This window comes from Schistocerca nitens, chromosome 2 (assembly GCF_023898315.1).
Source record: "Schistocerca nitens isolate TAMUIC-IGC-003100 chromosome 2, iqSchNite1.1, whole genome shotgun sequence".
Lineage (NCBI taxonomy): Eukaryota > Metazoa > Arthropoda > Insecta > Orthoptera > Acrididae > Schistocerca > Schistocerca nitens.
Genome location: NC_064615.1, coordinates 932,427,588 through 932,450,104, shown reverse-complemented (window position 1 = coordinate 932,450,104; position 22,517 = coordinate 932,427,588). Strand labels below are relative to the sequence as shown.

General features: G+C 39.6%; 1 protein-coding gene across 1 annotated transcript in view; it reads right to left on the bottom strand.

Moving 5' to 3' along the window:
* Positions 1-865: 865 nt before the first annotated feature.
* Positions 866-22,517, bottom strand: part of LOC126234716 (glutathione S-transferase-like) — a 342,396-nt gene continuing 320,744 nt past the window's right edge. The window contains exons 5-6 of the mRNA XM_049943464.1: positions 18,728-18,870; positions 866-4,016 (exon numbers count right to left, since the gene is read on the bottom strand). Of these exons, the coding sequence (XP_049799421.1) occupies positions 3,849-4,016; positions 18,728-18,870 (311 nt within the window). The 3' untranslated portion in view covers positions 866-3,848. The remainder of the gene's footprint in view (positions 4,017-18,727; positions 18,871-22,517) is intronic.

Sequence of the window (22,517 nt, the reverse complement as noted above, 5' to 3'; positions counted from 1 at the left end):
GTATGGTGCCATGTTGTATATAGATTTGACCTTGGAAAGAGAAAGAATTACGAGTCTTAAATGTAGTTGGCCAAAAGTATACAGATGGTGATGGTAGGTTTGGTGTCAGGCTTTGTTTATGATTGATATTTTTTTCAGTCTTCATTCTGTTCCTGCCACTGAAAGCCACCTGTCTCCCCACAGCCTGCCTCCCATTACTTCCCGACTCTCACCCATTTCGTATGTTTGTCTGTACCACAGCTGCTACATTATTTTCCTCGGCTGTTGTCTGACCTTTTTGCTGTAATTGTTCAATATCTCACTCCATCTGGCTGAGAAAATGCATGCTCTTGGTTATGTTTATGTTTTCCATTACCTGTCTGGAATATGTAAAGATGTTTTGAGCTTAGTTTTAATTTTTACCTCTTGTCTTGCAGTTTTATCCTCTTTTGTTTACCTTCAGAAGAATGTTGCACATATTACTGTTGTCTTTACCATTCACATTAATGACATCAATTCTGACTTTTGCTATTTTGTGTTACTGAACCTTCACCTTCAGTCATTCATGAAATACTAATGTGATTTGTTTTATTAGTGATTACTTCTGTGAATGTCATTTGGTATTCTGTTGTAAATAAGAAGCTCGCCCAATTTATGGGCAAGAAAGATGGAGAGGAGGAAAAAGGCCACATGACAAACTGGAGGACATAGGGGAAAGAAGGGCAATGAGGAAAGAACATAGTAGTGATGGGGAATGGCAACAGTAGCAATAGTATTTTTCAATGAACTTGGCCATCAAGTTTATTTTGTAGCTCTCCTCATTGACCTTGTTTAAGTGTCCATTAAATAATAACCATCACTTCAAGATAGTTTTAGTTGAATATATTTTTGTGTTTCTTCATTGCATGTGACAGTCATTTTGTACATTTTAGATAGCTTGCGTGACACATTTTTTTATAAACAGGTTTCTCTACATTCTGGTATTTTTACATACAAAAATAGGCACTAAACATTTAGTTTATCAGAAATATGTGCTCTTCAAGTACACTGCTGTTTGTGAAATTTGAGTTATTGGCCCAGAATGGAACTCTGATTTTGTACTCTACAGTATATGTGGAATTCTAATGTCTCTAAATTATTGTATTTGCAGTGCTGAGGCTCAAATGACATTACAGAGCCACTTTTTATTTTGCTGAGGAGACTGCAGGCACTGGAGCTTTGTAGGGAGACAGGAAGGTTGAGTGGGAGGGGTGGGGTAGTAATGGAATATACATCTCACAGCAGATACTTAGCTGATGACACATAACACACTTTGGTGGTATTTTCAGATCCCTGCAATGGATAGCAGTACAATATTTTCTTATATTGCTACTCAGTCCTAGGGTGCTTTGTCACTTGTGTCTTTCACCTCTGGCAATGATCTGTATAGAATGTGAGAAATGCAAAGTTGCACTGTGGTCTAGAGTACACATTAAGTATTAGGTTGACCTGTATCAGGGGAAGGCAAGGGTATATGATGGTGCCTAATACAGCACAGCAGTGTCCAAACTAGTATTGGGGTTGATGATGCTTAACATTAATGGCAGGAAGTAGTATGCAATGACTACATTGAACAGGATCTCCAAATTATGTCACTGAAGAGAGTATTGGCATGGTGTTCAACTGTGTCTATTATTTTGTTCCTTGGTACAGTGTGTTCACCCACAGTTGGAGAGAATTTGCTTGTTTCTGCTAAACAGGTTCAATCCAATGAGAGAATGATTACTTTGACTAAGTGCCCAGTTTCCATGAGGCGAGGATCCAATTTTTGGTTCTTGGGAGGAAGGGCATGTGTGTCACAATTTGTTTGTGACGCTGAAGTATGTAGATTCTCAGTAACTACCTCCCCACCTCTCCAGAAGTAGAATTTGCCATTGCTGATAGTTTTAATATGTGAAAGTGCCTAAAGTTTCAATAAAAACAACAACAATAAAATGGATCATATGTTTATATATAATAAAATACTAATAATTTGTTTACAGCAGTGCTTAGTACAATGCTTTAGCATAATGTCCAATAAATTTGGGAAGCACATGTAGCATGCAAATGAGTTAAGAAACATTATAGTGACAAGCTCCCGCAGTTTTGAGGATGTCATAATCTACACTATATAAAAGTAAATTGTACATTCATTAGTAGAAGTTCATTTAGCACTGTCATTGTCAACAGAGATCTGCAAACAATGGCTTAATGGTGTGCATGCTTTTTCTTTTGGTCATTTATGTCTATGTTAAAGAACAATCAATCTTTCTGTAACCTAATTCTTAACCAAGGATCTATCTCTTCTGTCATGCCTTACTCAGTGTCCTGTGGTTTGACAATTCTTCCTATGGTTGTCATGAACCCTGTCAAATTTCTTGTTGGCGTCCAGTAGACTCAGCTTGAGAATGGGCATCATTGCTTTGCAGTCAGGTGACAAGCCCATCCATGCACACAAGCCCTTGGCCAAGCAATTGAAAAATACTGTGTGTTAGACATGTAATTTTCTAAAATAGCTGAAATTTTTGAGACCTTTAAATTTTGCACTAACTGACTCTGAAAGTTATCTGAAAAAATTGGAAACTGAGTATGTAAAAACATACATTGTTTAATGGATCCTTGGCTCCACGCCTGGTTTCTTTCCCTGCATTTGCTTAATATAAGCTAATCCTACATACTTTAAACTTAGTTCTTTATTTCTGCCACCACCACAACAGTATTTTTAACTTGCTCTGATACTTCTCAATCTCTTTCGCAGGAGAATGTACAAAACTTGTTGAAATAATTGCTATTATGTGGAGAGGTTTGTATTGCTGCAAATGTTCACTTTAGGCACCACTATCCTTTGCATTTGAAATACTTTGTATGAACACAAAAATAGATTTAACTGTACTCTCACTCCAAGCAAACTGTATAGTAAATTTATCAGCATGTGAGGGCCATTTCAGCGTATTACTTTCACAAACAGCAGTGCTTTAGTCTAGTGATGCTTGAATAAACTATTTTCTAGTACAATAAATTGAACTACAGTTTAGGGTCAGGTTTACTTTGTCATAAATAATTTTATCAGATGTGTTCCAGAGAAACACAAAATTCTTATTTTCCCCGTTAGGACATTTTTGCCTGTTAATGGAAACTGCTGATAGCTTCACAAGTGCATTGTACATAGGAATTGATCGTGTAGAGGAATTGATCTTCAGAAGGCTATAAATAGGAAACAGAAAATAAGTAACTTTATCTCCACAGCATCATTTCTACAGAAAAGAAGCTCAAAATTTATATGTTGTCTGTGAGATTAAAAAAAATTCTGTAGTTACACAATCAATGGATTTTGTAAAAAATAAATTTACATTGTAATGTAGACATTAGATGGCCAGCTAACCATCCATATTTCTTCTCTAACAGAGACAAAAGTCATTGTTTCTCACAATCAGCTGTTGAAAAAAAAACCTTCAGAAATGGACAAATATGTGTGTTCAAAAGTTTCCTTTGTTGAAGGACCATTTGATATAAACAGAAAAAAAGTTTCTGCTATCTTATTCTCTGTTCATTTGATCTTTGCTTTACACTGTGAACAAAATGTGATTCAGAGTATGTAATGCTGTCTGTCATTTTAACAAAAAATGTCCGACTAATTAAAGAAAACGTTCACTGCAATGCATAGATTTGTGATGCATCCACATAAGTGATATATGATTACTGAACTTCATTGTATTTGTCTCCTTCAAGAAATAATACAGTTATAATTTATTTTTATCTTGAAGTGAAGATACAGTTCCTTCATATGTTGTATCAGTTTTTCTGAAAACATAGTGTGACTTAAAATACACATTCCATAACAGCGGTAAATCTTAGAATTCAGTTACAGGTCTTTTCTTTATCCATTCTTGAATTCTTGGCAAACTGAAAACCTTATCCTTAAGAGCTTTGAGTTTTGGATAATGATCAAGGGACTCTTTACCAAAAATGAGTTCAAAATTTTCTAGAGACACTGCAAAAACGAAGTCCGTCCAGGTAAGCTGAAACAAGGAAATTTATGATTAATATAAAACAGGCTGTCATGTAATGCTAAAGATGTTTGTATGGCGTATGGTATTAAATACATGTCTAATCTATATGATTCAACTGCCAGAGAAGCACTTGATAAATTTCCTGACACAGGAATGCAAGAAGAAATAAACTTGAGGTGCTGAGAACCATAAGGGCCTAAACCACATAATGCTGATTGTGAGATTGTAGCATTTAGTCATGCTTCTTACAATGGTTGATCTTATGGTGAGTCAGGTTTATCTGTGCTGTAGCCCCACATTGTGTATATGAACATTCACAGAAAGCTGTCTCACTGGTTTCTGTGATATTCACTTAAATGTGGGCTCATCGATAGTGTGCTTTAGGTCCTTATGGTTCTCAGTACAGGAATTTTCACATAGAGTATACTATGAAATGCACATTTTTCTACTTGGTAGTTTCCTTAGATAAAACAATTACTGTGTAACTTTTCATCTTCTTGATGAATCCATACATATTCTAAAACTGGATTTAAGGAAGAAAGATTGGTTTTAACATCCTGTTGACATTGTGGTATGTTCCACATCTCCTCCTAAACCACTGAATCAATTTCAGCCAGACTTCGTACACATAGCACTTACTGTTTGGTAAGAACCACTGTAGGAGTAAGAATCACCTACCTCTCAAAGGGGTGGGGGTGGGGATGGGGTTGAAAAAGGACTGCAGCTCACGGCAAGCAAATAGCCAAATTATATTTGTCGGGTAGTGGAGAATAAGGGCCCTCAGTGATTTGAAACCAAATTTACACATAATTTCAAACCTTTACAAGACTTTTTCTTACTGGCACACCTAAAAAAGATGAAAGAAAAGTGTTTATCACTTACTACAGTTTTTGCAGTAAAATTGCCACGTTAGGCATGACCCTTTAACTTATTACTTCTTTACTAACTCTATTTGCAACACATTCTGCAGACAGTATACACATATACCGCTGAATGTACTCGCAAAAATATATCATCATACAACACACAGTTGAGGAGGGATGACAGCATAAACATTGAGCCACGTGAAAACGAAACTGCAGGGTGAAATTTGCACAAGATAAAGGTGTAATATGTTAAAGATATGTGATGTGTGTACACTGGCAAAGCTATGGATGGAGACCCGTTCCTAAACCCCTAGGTCAATTTCAACTAAAGTTGGTACATATACTACTTACTGTCTGAAAAGAAATACTGTTGAGTTAAGAACTGACCAGCAACCTCCTGTTAGGGTGGGGGTGATAATGTGGAAAGAGAAGGGGGAAGGAGGAGATGGACAGACGGGAGGGGGGGGGAGGAGGAGGGAGAGTAGGAGATGGATAGATGGGGGGGGTGGGAGAATGACCAAAAAAGGAGAGGAGGAGACAGACAGAGAGAGAGAGGGAAGAAGGAGATGAACTAATAGAAGATTTATTTGTTATTCAACTACACTTCTGTCTCAGTAACACAATCCATACATATTATAAAAGTGTATGTCTGTACAAGGTGGTTATAATGAAAGTGCAGTTGCCCACAGAGTTCCAGTGTGGGCTGCCATAATTATATGGCACTGAAACTTGGTAACACAGAACCGATTTATGGCAGAAAAAAATTAGATCCAGTTGTGGCCGCCACGTACAAATCTGGTGCTGTGAATGCAAGAAAGACTTCCAGAAATGTTTCCCTGTGTAATGTATTAGGAACAGGACATGGTCAGAAAAGGTCAAACAAGTGAGAAAGGCATAATGTTGATTTTATTATTAACTGCTGCTTACACAGTTTGTTCAATATGAACACTGGAGACATTGATGAGATGCTGTATAGTGCCAGATCTGCACCTTGTGGCCAAAATTGGAACTAATTTTTTTTCAGCCTAAATTGGTTCCTGTATTAACACATCAGCATATATACCAAGTTTTTCTGCCATACAATAATTACAACTCACACTGGACATTTGTGAGTAGCTGCACTTTAATTATAACTACCTGGTATCTTCCACATCTCCTCCTAAACCGCAGGTTAATTTCAACCGTACTTGGCACCTATGTCACTTACTTTCTGGAAAGAACCATGGTGTAGGTAAGAAACACCTACTTCTCAAAGGGGTTGGGATGGGGGTGACAAATGAGCATAATTCATGATTCACAATAAAATAAATACATACCCAGGCAATGCCAGGTACTCAACTTGTAGCAAACATAGCAGTAAAATTGAGAAAATAAATAAGAAAGATTATTTTCAGGTAGATAGAAAGTTGCATGTTAGACTACTATTTTTACATAAATGTTATAAAATAAAATTTTATATTTGATTTTCAGCTTTAACATGTAACTGACACTGTATGCATGGTTCACAGTTGAACAGAACTATTGTTGTGTACAAGTCATACTGTTGTTTGTGAAAATTCCGACCCCTGAAGGCTTTTGAAAATGAAAATTGCTAGGTAGGCATGTGACATTCAAATCTGATATATATGACACAATATTACTGCTTTTGTGAACTTTGAGAAGGGACATGTGAACTGTTACAACTTGGGTATAAATACAAGCCCAGTGGAAAGCCACAACCAGTAAAAGATGAATTCACATTTCGAACAGCTATCAGACTTCAAAGGTAGCATGCTTTCAGGGACACAATTAACTATTTTTTCCCCACTAATACCAGCCTACGGTGCGTTCATGAAGAGCTGCCACTTTAAGTACCTGGAATTTGGCTATGGAATTGATGGCCACCTGATGGATGTGTATACTGAAAGTGTGGTACAGGAGCTTACAACTGCTTAAGTGAACAAGAAGAAAAGAATTCTACTGCTCAGCTCTCACGGACTGTTCAGACACATTTCTGTGTTAGTGAAACATCGAAATGCAGGTAAAAGTCATTTGATACTCATTGGCAGTTTATGACACAAATCCTAAAAAGAGGCTTGTCTGCTTGTCCCTCAACATATCACTGACACATTGGATTTAAGTAACATGTCATCTTTTTTAATAAATTTTGCTTACCTTAGTTCAGCCATGAGTATACATAAATTGGATGGCAGAGAGGTGTAACCATTTCCTGAGTGGATAAGGATTTATTGTAGAACATTTCTGATCTCATTTGGTATGTGCTGACTTTTCACTCACCCCACAACAGTACAATGAGACAGATACACTAAGTTTTTCCCTCCTACAATATTGCCATGATAAAAGATAAACGAAAGGACCAGCAGAATAAAGTGCTAACACTACATTTAGTAATAACTAATCTGATTACATTATCTCATGTTTTTCCAAATGCACCACATGCTGGGCAAAAGTAGTGCCAGTGGCACACATTATTGTCTTATTGTAATAAGGTCACACAACCGGCAGTGTGTGGGCTAAAAACTTGTCTGCTGACCTCTTCATAACAAATCATTTGATCCAGATCATCCTTGAACAGTTGACATCAGTTATTTCTTGCTATGCACATTCACATAACACATTAGCCCAAAATGAGAAGTGAACACTTCTACAAATTTAGTGTAGAAAGATCATATTATCATGGAGTTCTAAAGAAAATTATTGAAACTACTTACTTACTTACTGAATCTGTAACAATTGTGTTTACCATGCTAAAAGAAAGCACCTCTGATGCTAAATTAATGCTGATGCTTTTGTGTAGCCTATTTGTCACAGGTAATTCATTCTTTCATTCATTTACCAATATCCTACTTGCTCACACCCATTGTCTATGTACAGCTCTTCTGTTTTAACCCAATTCCAACACTACATGCTGTGGTTGGAATTCTTTTTCTGTATTTTGGTATATTTGGCCTTTGTATTTCTCCTTTTTCTTTCCCCCTCTTCCTGTATCCTTGTCTTCCATTGAAATCTGCATACAACAGTGCAAATTAGTTAAACTTCGAGCTGCTTTCAACTACAGGTCCACATTTTTAGAGTAAGTACAACATCTTTGTATGTGTGTGTGTGTGTGTGTGTGTGTGTGAGAGAGAGAGAGAGAGAGAGAGAGAGAGATTTCATTTACATTCATTTTTAATTTTTTAACATATATGTTATACTTTATTTCCAACTGAAAAAATTTCTTTCTTTCATTTGCCCATCAGCTTCCTCATGTGCTCATTTGTGACAATACTACTCCTGCCTCCAACAAACTGAGTATTTTCAGATTCTTGTTTTTCCCTCTTGTTCTCTCAGCTTTTCTTCTTATTTTCTCACATTCCTGAATGGAAATGGAACTCTGAGTAGGTTTCCTCATCCTTTGCACCTTCTTGAATCACTAATAATTTTATATTCTGGAAAGATGAACATATAAAAAAACACTGACAGAACAAGACATATACACTGAAGTGCCAAAGAATCTACTATAGACAAGCAAATTCAAATACAGAGGTATGTAAATAGGCAAAACACAGCACTATGGCTCATCAACACCTACATAAGACAAGTGTCTGGCGCATTTTTTACATCGGTTACTGCTGCTACAGTGGCAGGTTATAAAGATTTAAGTGAGTTTGAACATGGTGGTGTATTCACCGCATGAGTGATGGGACACAGTATCTCCAAGGTAGTGCTGAAGCGGGTATTTTCTCATATGACCATTTCATGAGTGTACCATGAATATCAGGAATCCAGTAAAACATCAAATCACCAACACTGCAGTGGCTGGACAAAGATCCTGCAAGAACAGGACCAACGATGACTGAAGAGAATTGTTCAACGTGACAGAAGTGTAATCGTTCCACAAATTGCTGCAGATTTCAATGCTCTGGGCCATCAAGAAGTGTCAGAGTATGAACTATTCAACGAAACGTATTGATGTGGGCTTTTGGAGCCGAAGACCTACTCATGTACCCTCAATGATGGCATGGCACAAAGCTTTACTCCTTGCCTGGACCCGTCAATACTGACACTGGACTGTTGATGGTTGGCAACATGTTGCCTGGTCAGATGAGTCTCATTTCAAATTGTATCAAGCAGATGGAAGTGTACAGGTATGGAGACAACCTCGTGAACCTATGGAACCTGCATGTCAGCAGGGGGCTGTTCAAGCTGGTGGAGGCTCTGTAATGGTGTGAGGCATGTGCAGTTGGAGTGATATGGGACCCCTGATATGTCTTAGATATGACTCTGACTGGTGACACATATGTAAGCATCCTGTCTCAATGTGTGCATCCGTTCATGTCCATTGGGCATTCCGACGGATTTGGGCAATTCCAGCAAGACAATGCAACACCCCACACGTCCAAAATTGCTACAGAAAGGCTGCAGGAACACTCTTCAGAGTTTAAACTCTTCCGCTGCCACCAAACTCCCCAGACACAAACCTTATTGAGCATATCTAAGATGCCTTGCAACATGCTGCTCAGAAGAGATCTTCAGTCCCTCATACTCTTACGGATTTATGGGCAGCCCTGCAGGATTTATGGTGTCAGTTCCCTCCAGCACTACTTCATACATCCACAGCTCGTGGTCTAGTGGCTAGCGTTGCTGCCTCTGGATCATGGGGTCCTGGGTTCTATTCCCAGCTGGGTTGGGGATTTTCTCTGCCAGGTACTGGGTGTTTGTGTTGTCCTCATTATATCATCATCAATCAGGAAGTGCTGAGATTGGAAATGGAGAGATTTGGAACTGGTACGGGTGCTGATGAACACGATGTTGAGTGCCTCACAAGCCAGCATCATCATCATCACTGCTTCAGACATTCATCGAGTCCATGCTACATCGTGTTGTGGCACTACTGCATGCTCAGGCGACCCTACACGTTATTTTGCAGATGTATGAGTTTCTTTGGCTCTTCAGTGTACATACATAAACTGACCTCTGATCGGCTATTAAAAATAAACATATGCTTGTAATTTTATGATGCTTGCAAGGTTGGAAAAGGAGACTACAAAGTATCAGTATCAAAGTATTGTATCAGTCAGCTGTCTGTTTCATTCATCAATGTGTAAGCAGGAAGTGATTAAAACAGATGGGATTATTGCATCTTCCAACAGTTGTGAGGTACATTCTGTCATTTCTTCCTGCAATGGGGTGGGATTAAGAGTGATGAAGCTACGAGGGAGTGGTGCAGAAAATTCTGTTGCGTGGGATGAAAATGAACAAGGAAGAGACTCAGATTTAATTGATGAATTTGCACAACACATTATCAAAAATGTGCATGCAGGATACTGTTTCACAAGTTCTGAACTCTCTGAAAGTGTGCCTGAGATTTCAAAGGAAGGCCTCGTTAATACTGTCACATAGAGGTTAAGTTACCATAAGTTGTGAGCACTGTGGGTACCAAAATTTTTAACCAATCTTTAGGAAAACAAAATATTTTCAGGATAAATTTATGCCAAAAACACTAACTTTACATTATTTATTTTGCAGGATGCAGGGATGCAACCACCTGGAGGAGTTGGGAAAGGGGAAGGGATAGTAGTGTCTGTGTCGAGAGAGAGAGAGAGAGAGAGAGAGAGAGAGAAAAACACTGTCTGATGGTGCGTGCAGGGACTAGACTGCCAACAGGTGCAAAGTCACATTTTGGGGCAGGCAGGTGGGGAAAAAAGAAGCAAAAAGAGAGGAGCAGTGAAAGACAGGTGGATGTATTGGCAGAGGGCGGCAAATAAACAGGGTAGGAGATGAGAATGTGGAGATGATAGGACAGAGGGTGTGGATACTGTTGGGTGCAGGGTGTGGGGACAGTATATTACTGTCAGTTGTGGCTGGGATAACTACAGGAACAGAGAATGTGCTTTAAGGATAACTCCCATCTGTGCAGTTAAGAAAAGCTGGTGGTGGAGGGAAGGATCCAGATAGCTTGGGTAGTGAAGCAGCCACTGTTATCAGGTGTGTTATGTTGAGCTGCATGTTGTGCCACAGGGTGGTCTACTTTGCTCTTGGCCACTGTTTGGCAGTGGACATTCGTCCTGGACAGTTGGTTGGTCCTCATGCCAATATAAAAAGCTCTGCAATAATTGCAGCAGAGCTGGTAAATGACTTGGCTGCTTTCACATGTGGCCTACCCAGCCCCTGATGGGGTAGGATAAACCTGTGACAGGACTGGAGTAGGAAGACCTCACCTTTAGCTCAACACCCAAATTTAGCTTGTCAAAGACCTGCTCTCCTTTTCCTGATCCCTGCCACGCAAGCACTTCTTTGCCGCCAATCCCTCCAACCAAAACCACTCTAATTCCAACATTGAACCCAGCCTCTTCCAGTTCATACTGTCATCCAAATATAATGCACCACCCCTCCCACCTAACCACCCACTGGTCACCTTCCAGGAATTCCTTACCTTCAGCTTAGCTTCACCATCCTTCCCCAGGTCCCTTCCTCAGAACACCAAACTTTCAGTATAAGAAAGAACAGCCTTATACAACCTCAAACCAAATCCTGACCTAACCATCCTACCTGCAGACAAAGGTTCTATCACTGCTGTTAATTGACAGTAGGCCTCCACCAATTATCTGACTCCCCCACCTATAAACTCTGCCAGAATGATGCCATCCTAGAAGTCCAACACAAACTGCAAATCCCTGCTTACAGTCTTAGGTCCTATCCAGAATTTCGGCCTTCATTAGCCAACACCTCCAATTAATTGCCTTTAATATAGCCTGTCACGTCAAAGACACCAACCATTTCCTTCACCAACTCTCCACCATCCCTACCCCTTTACCTCTTGGATCCCAACTTGACACTGTTGATGCCACCTCCCAATACATGAACATCCCCCATGTCCCTGGTCTTACTGCTATTGAACACTACGTTTCCCAACATCCTACACACTCCAAACCCACTACCTCATTCCTCATACACCTTGTTAACTTTATCCTAAACCACATATACTTCTCATTTGAAGGGAAGGTGTATAAACACATCCATGGAACAGCCATGGGCATCCACATGGCACCCTCCTATGCCAACCTTTTTATGGGCCATCTAGAGGAGACCTTCCTATCATCCCAAAACACCAAACCCCTAGTCTGGTTCAGGTTCATTAATGATATCGTCATGATCGGGACTCAGGGCCAAGACACCCTATCTTTATTCCTTTGAAACCTTAACACCTCTCCCATCCGCTTCACAAGGTCCTCCTCAACCTAGGGTACCACCATCCTAGATGTTGACCACCTCTTATCTGATGGCTCCATCCACAACTCTACCCACATTAAAACCAACGACCACCAACAGCACTTGCATTTTGACAGCTGTCGTCCCTTTCACACTGACGAAAAGTCCCTTGCTCAGTATGCTGAGGGTCTCACCAAGACCTTCACAGACAGGCACTATCCCCCAGACCTAGTCTGCAAACAGATCTCCCAAGCCATTTCCCCTCAAACCCCAAATCCTCCTAGCAACCCCAAGAACCAGCCCCAAAGGAGTATCACCTTCATCTCACAGTACCACCCCAGACTGGAAAAACCGAATTACATTCTTCACCAGGGCTTTGATTACCTATCATTGTGCCCTGAAATGAGGGACATCCTATCTGAAATACTTCCCACCCCTCCTAAATTGGTGTTCCATTGCCAACATGACCTCCATAACATCATACTCCATTGTATTTCACTCCCAGTCCCAACCCCCTTGCCACAAGGATCATATCCTTGTGGAAGATGCAGGTGCATAACCTGCCCAATCCACCCACCCAGAACTTCCCACTCCAGTCCTGTCACAGGTTTATCCTACCCCATCAGGGGCCAAGCCAACTGTGAAAGCAGCCATGTCATTTGCCAGCTCTGCTACAATCATTACACAGCTCTTTATATTGGTATGATTACCAACCAGCTGTCCGCCAGGATTAATGGCCATCGCCAAACTGTGGCCAAGAGCAAAGTAGACCACCCTGTGGCACAACAAGCAGCAGAACATAACACACTTTATTTCAATGGCTGCTTCAGTATATGAGCTATCTGCATCCTTTCCTTCATCACAAGCTTTTCTGAACCATGCAGATGGGAGTTTCTTACAACACTTTCCCATAATTATTCCAGTCTCAACTGATGGCAACATAGTGTCCTCACACCCTTCACCCAACAATTTCCACCCCCTCTGTCCTATCATCTCTTTTCGACTCTCAACTCAAACCCTGTTTATTGGCAGCCCTCTGCCAATGCATCAGCCAATCTTTCCTTTTTTGCTCCTTTCTTCCCTATCTCCCGACCCCAGAATCTTTTGATGCTGCCCCTAGTTGGCAGACTAGTCCCTGCACACTCCACCAAACAGCATTTGTCTCTCTCCCCACCCATACACTACCATCCCTTCCCCTTCTACACTTCCTCCAGGTTGCTGCTTGCATCCCATGTGATAGTTGCATTCTGGCCCAAGATGCTGTAGTTGGCAGTTGTGTGTGCGTAGATGTGTGCTTGCTTGTATGTGTGAATGGTGTGTCTCCCTCTTTTACTGATGATGGCTGTGGCCAAAAGCCTTATGTAAGTGTCTTTTAATTGTACCTGTCTGCAACCTGATGTGTCTTCTTCATGGTAAGTAGCAATCTGTCTGTTGCTACATTGTGGATATTCCTACCTGGAGTTTCCATTTTTTGGTTTTTGCCAAATGGCTTCCTTCCATCCTACAACACTGTGATGTTTCCTTTGTTACTCTTCTCTATAGAATTACTCTTCTCAGTGTCCATTCTTTCTCTTCTTTCCTGCCCACCAAGCTGCATCTACTTCCGAGCCACACTGTATCAACGATCATCTGCACACAACACAGAGTTCGTGACCACCCGGATTGATGATGCAGCTTCTAATGCCCCTCTGACAGTTATAATTATATTTTTTCCTACTGATCCCATCTCATCCCTCATCCTGATGTACTTTAGCATTTTCTTTCCACACATGTCCGTTACACACGAGCTTTCGATCCTCGCCCTAACCCATGCCCCTTCCCTCTTTCTTTGCTTATCGCAAAATACACACACACACAGACACACACACACACACACACACACACACACACACACACACACACATCATCATCATTCCTTTCCACCCATGCTTCTGTCCGTTTTTAATGTATTTGTGCATACTTTTGCATGGTTTCGCATATTTTGCATATTTTTGTGTAATTGAGCATATTTTTATCTATCTGGTCATATTTTTGCATATCTATGCATGTATTTACGTATTTTTTATGCATCTTTTGTGCATCTTTTCACTTATCCAGCGCCTCTCACAACCATCAACACTTATTTTGCCCATTTCTGCATCATTCCCAGTACTTTACACGATTTCTGCCACAGTGGACCATCGCTCCATTTTTCTGCACCAGTTCAGAAAAGTATCCCTTTCCATAGCTAAAACCCAGTTCCACATCCTGTTTCTCAAATTCTGCCTAAACCGTGGAATCCCCCCTAACGGCCTAACTGTAAAGATTCATTTCTCTGGATCCCACCCCTCCTTTCACAATGACCTACACATTTTCAGATTCTGTCAATCCCTGGCCCTCACAAACCTGGTACTACAAAAACACATCTCTGTAACACAGGCATCCCAGAACCGCCTCTGCTCCCTCCACAATATACTACTACTCTGCAATCCCTATCCACACGTCACATATCTGAATCTGAATCCTTTGCTCTCCAGCACCTGGAGGAGCATTCCACACACCACCTCCATCAGTTATCCAACTTGCTGACATCCTACTGTTTCACCTCCATGAGTTATCCAACTTGCTGACATCCTACTGTCACCTCGGTGCACTACTACCCAATTCCTATTGTACCCAAATTGTTCCTCCTCGTCCACTCTTCACAGCAGCTGTCTAGCTGACATTTTCAATTTGCCACGTCCCTCAAAACTCCTTACCAACTCTCCACAGGATGTATATGCAGACAAAGAAAAAAAAATTCCCAGATTTCTCAGTAAAAAATATATTTTTTTTCTCTTTTAAGTGACAGCATACTTTCCCTCAGAACTGTAAAACTTATGAGCCCTTTGAATGGGTAAGGTTTTATACACCGGCCTAAGACTTCAAAGTACTTTAGAAAACTAAACCCAGGATGAAAAAAAGCATTTCAGATAGATCTTCGATGTGCAGAAACATGTACACTGCATATTTTTGTTTTGTGAAAGTATAAATTCGAATTCCATCATAAACAGCATGTTAGTTTCTGAAGCATTAAAATCAAGACTGTGATGCACTTTTGTAAGCCAGTCATAGCTCATGTCATGTGATCTCTACAGACTATGAAAGAAGATATTCATAGCATGGGTCATGTGATGTATTCAGCCAATAGCAAAACCACTGCTAAGCAGTGCAAATACACAAATAGGAAAAAGTTAATGGTATAAATTAATACACAAAGTTTAGCTACAAGAAAAGCTAAGGTTTCACATATAATATTGGTCTTGAAGATTAATAAGCTACAAGAGAAACTAAGCTTTCACATATAATATTGGTCTCTTTTTGTGCAGTTTTCAGGCTGCAAATTTTCTTGGAATACCAGTACTGTATTATCTCATGTTTGGTCCTCTATGATGGCATATTTGCCATATGCACCAGAAGATGAAAATGAACAGTTGAAACTAGCCTACAGTGTGGAATGAAACACTTTGTTTCAAATAAATTGACTGCCTCTGTGGAAAAGATTAATAACATCCAAATTTCTTTAGAAAACCAACAAAAATAACTTTATTGTTCCATAAGGCAATTCATGCTTGACTCCCAAAAATTTTGAAATAAAATCAAATCAGAACAATGAAATTAATAATGTATTTAGCTTCCTGTAATTATGTTAATGTATTTCAATTCACTTGATATCTCCTGGCCACAGAAATCCATTTTGTTTTCATTTCATGTGGGAACTGTAAGTAAAGAGGAAACAACAAAATAAATGAATGTAACCACTGGTCATACGGAGACTGCCTCCTCTTCTTTGCAGTTCACCATGCTCTGCTTATGCACAAATCTGGCAGCTTGGGTGCACCAGAAAAATTTTTCCAGGTGGCATCCGTCTGTTTGTTGCAACTGCAAACATAGCTAATAGCCAGAATGGGAGTACTGTTCATACGTGACTCAACTGTGCATGTGCAAGAGTCTCCTAGCAACTGCCCAAACGAATCTAATGTAAAGAGTTGTGATGTCATGCTTAACACAAGCAGTTGGTTGTTATGAAGTATTGCATAGTCTTCGTCCTAAGGCCTTTGATACATTTTGCTGTTGGCAGACACTTGTGTGTGCACTATGTTTTGTTACTGTAAATGACTCATTTTCTTTTCAACTTAAGTTTTATTTATTTATTTTTTTTTTCATCTCTTGTTTGTGTTTTGTTGCTGCAGTATTATTGAGCAGTAATGGGATAGAGAAAAATTCTTTGTTAGAAAACTAAAATAGTGAAAAAATTCCCAAAATTCTAAAAAATTCCTAGGTTTTTCCTGGTTTTCTCAAAGATGAAGAAAATCCTGAGTTTTTCCCAGATTTCCCAGCTGTCCTGTAGTGGATATCACCATGCTGCACCAAATCCAGAGCCAAAACATTCCCGCAACACTATTGTTAACCTTTCCACCAAAACCCTCAGCTCCAAAGAAGTTTCTGTCCTACCTAAAGGCCTCACCTTTAGCCCTACACCCAAATTTAACCATGCTGGATTTGTCAAAGACTTACACTTCTTCTTTTGATCCCTGCAATGAAAACAATTCTTTGCCACAAATCCCTCGAACCAAAACCACCCTAATTCCAACATTAAACCCTGCCTCTTCCAGTTCATACCACCACCCAAATGTGATCCACCACCCACTGGTCACCTTCCAGGCATGACTTACCTCCAATTTAGCTTCATCATCCTTGCCCAGGTCCCTTCCTCAGAACACCAACCTTTCAGTATATGAAAGATCAGCCACACACAACTTCAAAATAAATCCTGACCCAATCACCCTACATGCAGACAAAGGTTCCACCACTGTTGTTAAGAATCCCAGTGACTGCTTGGCAGAAGGCCTCCACCTATTATCTGACTCCTCCACCTATAAACTCTTGTCAGAGTGATCCCATCCCAGAAGACCAATGCAAACTTGCTATACCCATAATATATTCCATACTAGCTGTGTGCTTGTTAGAAGGATGGTGTGAACTAATGAAATCTGTGCAACATTCAAATGCAGTAGTGAATTACTTTGCATGTTTACTTCTAAATGTAAAGAAGGTAATATTTAATAGGGAAAGGAGAGTTTCTCTGGGAATGAGGTATGGGTACAATACATGAACTCTGAAACTAAGGAACAGTCCAGACAGTGGTTCCACATTCATGCTTCCAATGTGCTCATAAAATGCAAGCTGACACTGTCAAACCACACATGATGGTCAGATATTTTTTGGGATCACAAAGGAATTTTGACAACTGATTTCATGACAGTAATGCATGAAAATACTGTAACATCACTCTCACAAAACTTCGAAAGTCATTCCAAAACATACGGTGCAAGATAATAACTGAAGGAATAATTCTCATTCATGACAATGTGCAACCTCATACTGCAAATCAAAATAAAGAAAAACTCAGATTTTTTTGGCTAGGAGATTTTTCAGCATCCTCCTTACAGTTCAGACTTGGCACCAAGCAACTTTCACCACTTCTCCAAGAAGAAGGCTGGCTGGTTGTTCAGCACATCATGATGGACAATGAACTCAAGGAAGCCTGAAGCAACAGATGGTAACATTCTTTGATGAAAGGATAAACAAGGTGGTGTCACAGTATGCAAATGGAATTTGGATGGTGACTGTGTGGAGGTACATTTAGGTACAGACTGTATGTTTTTATACATTTTTTCTCTTTTTTAATAGCCAATCAAAGGCTAATCTATGTATAGACCTCAAAACACCAAATCAAAGTGACTTTCGTAACATAAATTTAATTTTTGGGCAAATGAGTAAAATAACATTCATGATGAAGCAGGTTGATAAAATAAAGGAATGTTTGAATGGAGAAAATTAGCAATATGGAAATACTAAGAAGAGATATAACAGGATAATTACTGCCTTAAGTATTTCACCCATCCAGAATCCAAGGTGACATGGTATGACGTAAGAAGATAAAACAATTTCTCAGATATTTACAGAATATACTGGCCATATGTCATCTCTACATACAAGTGCAGATAATAGCTACATTAGGGCCCCACTGTATTTTTGATGGTTGATTTACACTATATGTACATTATATGTTCCAAAACACTTGTGTGAGAATTCTTTGTTATGTAATAAATAAATGTTTCTTGATTCACCTAGCAATTTTTGTTACTTCTATAAAAAAGTACAATAAACGATGGGAACTTGAGGTTCCTGAAAAGTCTAATACATATGAAGCGAATGACACCAAGAATGGATTCTTTCTGAAATTAGAAACGGATGGATCTGTTGCCAAGCAGTGTTCACATACCATCATACAGGTGTCTTTTAAGTATGGAGTAAATGTTGCCAATGATGAATGAAGATTTGGAGTGTTTGTAGATCAGTCTGTTATCATGACCTGTATTTTATATTCATTTAGGTGGGCTTCATCAGTTCACAAATTATCACCTAACCTGAAATTGGGCTACACTACAGATGACTTTGTCACCATAACCAAGTTTTTTGATTGAAACACTATTACACTTGAATCACAAGTGCATTGCATCAATTTCAAGACATCAGAAGAAAAAAAAGGATGTTCTAAATATGTAAATAATCATACACAATGGAGTAGTACTTTTAAATTTTCCATGGAAAGAGTCGCATGTTTCAATATTCACTTACAGCTCCTCCCACTGAAAATCCACCATTCTCCTCTAGTACTTTTTCAAATTTATCAAGAAAAAATGGTATAGTTTCCTTGAGGAGAGTCTGCTTCCTTTCATCTTTCCGCAGAGGATCAGGCTCCATTCTGTACTGGAAAAGTGCTGGATAACAAAAGAAATAAGCATTATAACTGACTTTCCAAGGCAAAAAAATATAAATGAAAACAATACTGTTAATTGTACTTATGAGGGGATACCCCCCCAAAAAAGAAACTGGAATTATTTTTTTAAAAGCTATATATTTTCAAATTGTTTACAAAACAACTTTATCCCCTTCAAAATACTCTCCATTACAACTAATACATTTGTCACACCAGTGCTTCCACTGTTCAAGACATTTTTGCAGTCATCTTTAGAAATGGCTGACAGCTCGTCCTTCATTTTTTTCTTGACTTCTTCAGTGCTGTCAAATCAGTGTCACTTTTCATGTGTGGAAACAAACAAAAACCACACAGAACCAGGTCAGGTGAGTAAGAGCATGAGGCAGCAGAACCAAGCCATTTTTAGCCAAAAACTGTCTACCAGAGATGGCTGTGTGTACAGGTGTGTTGTCATAGTGGAATAACCTGTCTCATGTCTACCACAAATCTTCTGTTAAAATTCACTGAACCAAGCTCCAAGAAAACCCACTAGTCTCTGACAGTTGATCAATAATCTGTTGACAGTCTGTGAGCACAAGCTCTTGAATTTTCAATATTTCCATTGATTCAGGCAGTTTATGGACATACAGAATAAGATTTGTCACCAGTCGACAAGTCACCATTTTTAAATCAAGCAAACCACTCATGCACTTGATGGTTTTTTTACCCATAATGTCATCTTGGGAAGCTGTTTTCAACATTAAAATGGTTTCAGCAGCAATTTTACAAAGTAGAAAACAAAAGTTCACAGCTGCACATAATTCACTTAAACTTGCCATCACAAAAAGCAAAACAAGAACAAAACAGCACTAGTGAAAACAATCTCTGCAAATGAATATAACAAGCCAGGTCAACAACATAGGCAGCACTGAACTGACAATGAATTGTGCTATACACACCTACTGGCAGAAATGCATACTACAGAAACTGTGCCCATGGCAATGTTATTCTGTTTTTTTCTTTTCTTTGTTCTTGGGTACCCCTTGTGTGTACTGAGCTGCCAATAGAAAAAAATGCACTTACTAAATTGTAGAATAAAACTCCATAAGTAAAGTATTATGCAAGCGCTAGTCATTGGAGCAGATGTCTTTTTACCAAGTACGATTTAAAAAGAAAGGACAGAAGATTAGGATTTAATGTCTCACTAACAATGAGCTAATTAGAACTGGAGCACAACCTTAGACTAGGGAAGGAAACTGGCTGTATCCTTTTGAAACGACCATCTCAGCATTTGCTTCAAGTGACGTAGGGAAAATATGGAAAACCTAAATCTGGATGGTCAGACAGGTGATTGAGCTGCTGTCCTGCCAAATGCAAATCTAGTGTCTTATGCTTGTGTCACCTCACTTGGTGGACAAAGGAGAGGAGGAGATTATACTGAATCACATTAATCTGAGACAATCAGTTAGGATCCTGGGTGAAGGGAGAGACAGAACAAAATGGGAGGTCAGTAATCCCACTGGATATGCAGATGGATGTATTGATATGTGTAACACCACCCACTTCAGGTGAGGCATCTGCAGCAGGAATACTGCTGATATTGCAGGTTGGTCACATGAACTTTCATAGTGGGAAATATAAGGTCCAACAGCAGTCTCTTTCTCAGTTGCTGTTATCTGACTTCACCTCTTTAAGTGCATTATGTTTGCTGCTGCTATTTACTTGGACTGAGTCAGAGTTGTATTTTATAACTCTTCATCTGATGAGAATGTGACATAGAGATAGAGAGAGAGAAAGTAGTTTATGTAGCAATTACATTGCAGTTGCAGAAGTACGCCACAGCCCCTAGCCAATTCATTTCAGGCAGTCATCATGTGCTGGCACTGCATAAAAGTTTGTTTCATGCAACAGTGCAATACATTTCGGTGAATTTCTTTGTCAATACTGGCACATCAGTTTCGGGCATTAACCAGTCCAGAATATTTTTGCCTTCAACATGTATTTTGCCTTTGCACCTTTGTCACACCATGAAGAGCACTCCATTTGCTCATCAGTACCCAGTGCTGCCACTGATTGCCTTGTACACAATTTATGGCACTGTTTGACTGTCATTTAGAAGAAGCAGTTGACTTTCAGGCCATGTTGTTTTAAAGATAATAACAAGTTTGAAATTCTTCAGAGCTTGCCCGATTTCATTGCCCATTAAGGATAAGGTTAGATTAAGCTAGATGGACTAGAACAACAAGAAGTTTTGTCCCCCATTTCTTACAATCAGTGGGTTTTGCCATTAGTGCTGGTTAGGAAGCCTGGAGGCTCTCCTCTGTTGAGTGGAGACTTTATGCAAACCATTAATATGCTCGTGTGGACACTGATGCTTAATTTTTGTCTCATACAGATGAGATTTTTGGGATGAAAACTCTTTCCTAAAATTGATGTAGTGGAGGCATATTTTCAGTTGGAAGATTTTAGATCTTAGTCTTGAGCACACTGTTCAGACTCTATCAATATAACAGGTTGCCTTTTCCTGGGGCCAGTGCTCCCATATACTCCATACACTTCTTAAACAGACTATTTCAGAGATTCCTTACTCTGTGAAGTATCTTAGTTATGTCCTGCCGGCCGCAGTGGTCTAGCGGTTCTAGGCGCTCAGTCCGGAACCGCGCGACTGCTGCGGTCGCAGGTTCGAATCCTGCCTCGGGCATGGATGTGTGTGATGTCCTTAGGTTGGTTAGGTTTAATTAGTTCTAAGTTCTAGGGGACTGATGACCACAGATGTTAAGTCCCATAGTGCTCAGAGCCATTTGAACCATTTTTGAAGTTATGTCCTGCTCACTGGTCATATGACAGAACAACATTTGTGCCAACTACAACTGCAGCCTTTGAACAGAAAAGCCTAAAGTGTAACTTTTTCAAATGTGCTTTTGCTCAACAAGTGGTCCTGTATTTAGGCTATTTCCTCAGCATAGAGGATGTTTGACCCATAAAAGAAAATGTAGAGGCTACTTGGAATGTGCCTGTGCCTAAATCCATTAAAGACCTTCCAGTATTTTCAGGAAAAGTTATTTACTATCCACAATTTATTCCCCAGGCAGCCTCCATAGCTCACCTGCTAAATCATCTCCATAATAAGTACTTCCAGCTGCCAGAGGAGTATCTTCTGGCTCTTCAGGAGTTAAAATCAGTCCTCCAATCAGCACCCTGTCTTGTGAGTTACCAGTCCCATCTGACACTGGTATTGGCAACAGGTGCCTCCCCATATGGCATCCGGGATGTACTCAGTCATAAGTTAGAAGATGGTTCAGAGAGGCTAATGTTTATGCTAATATGCTTACTTCACCTCAAGAACTTATTCTTAGATTGAAACAGAAGCATTAATTATCTTTGGTGTCAATAAATTTTGCATTTTTTCATATGGTTACAAATTTCATCATACTACCAACCATAAACCACTCTTGCCTCTTACTGAAACTAAGGCAAAATTCCCAGAGTGTATGGCACATTGTCACCACTGATGGACTCTCTATTTGTCAAATTTCCAATACTCCATTCACTATTGCACTTCCACTCAACACTCTGTCTCACCTTCCAGCATGTCTGGATCCTGAAATGTATCACCGGGAAACAATTTATTTTCAATTACACAGCCAACTGACATTTGTTTAAGGATGT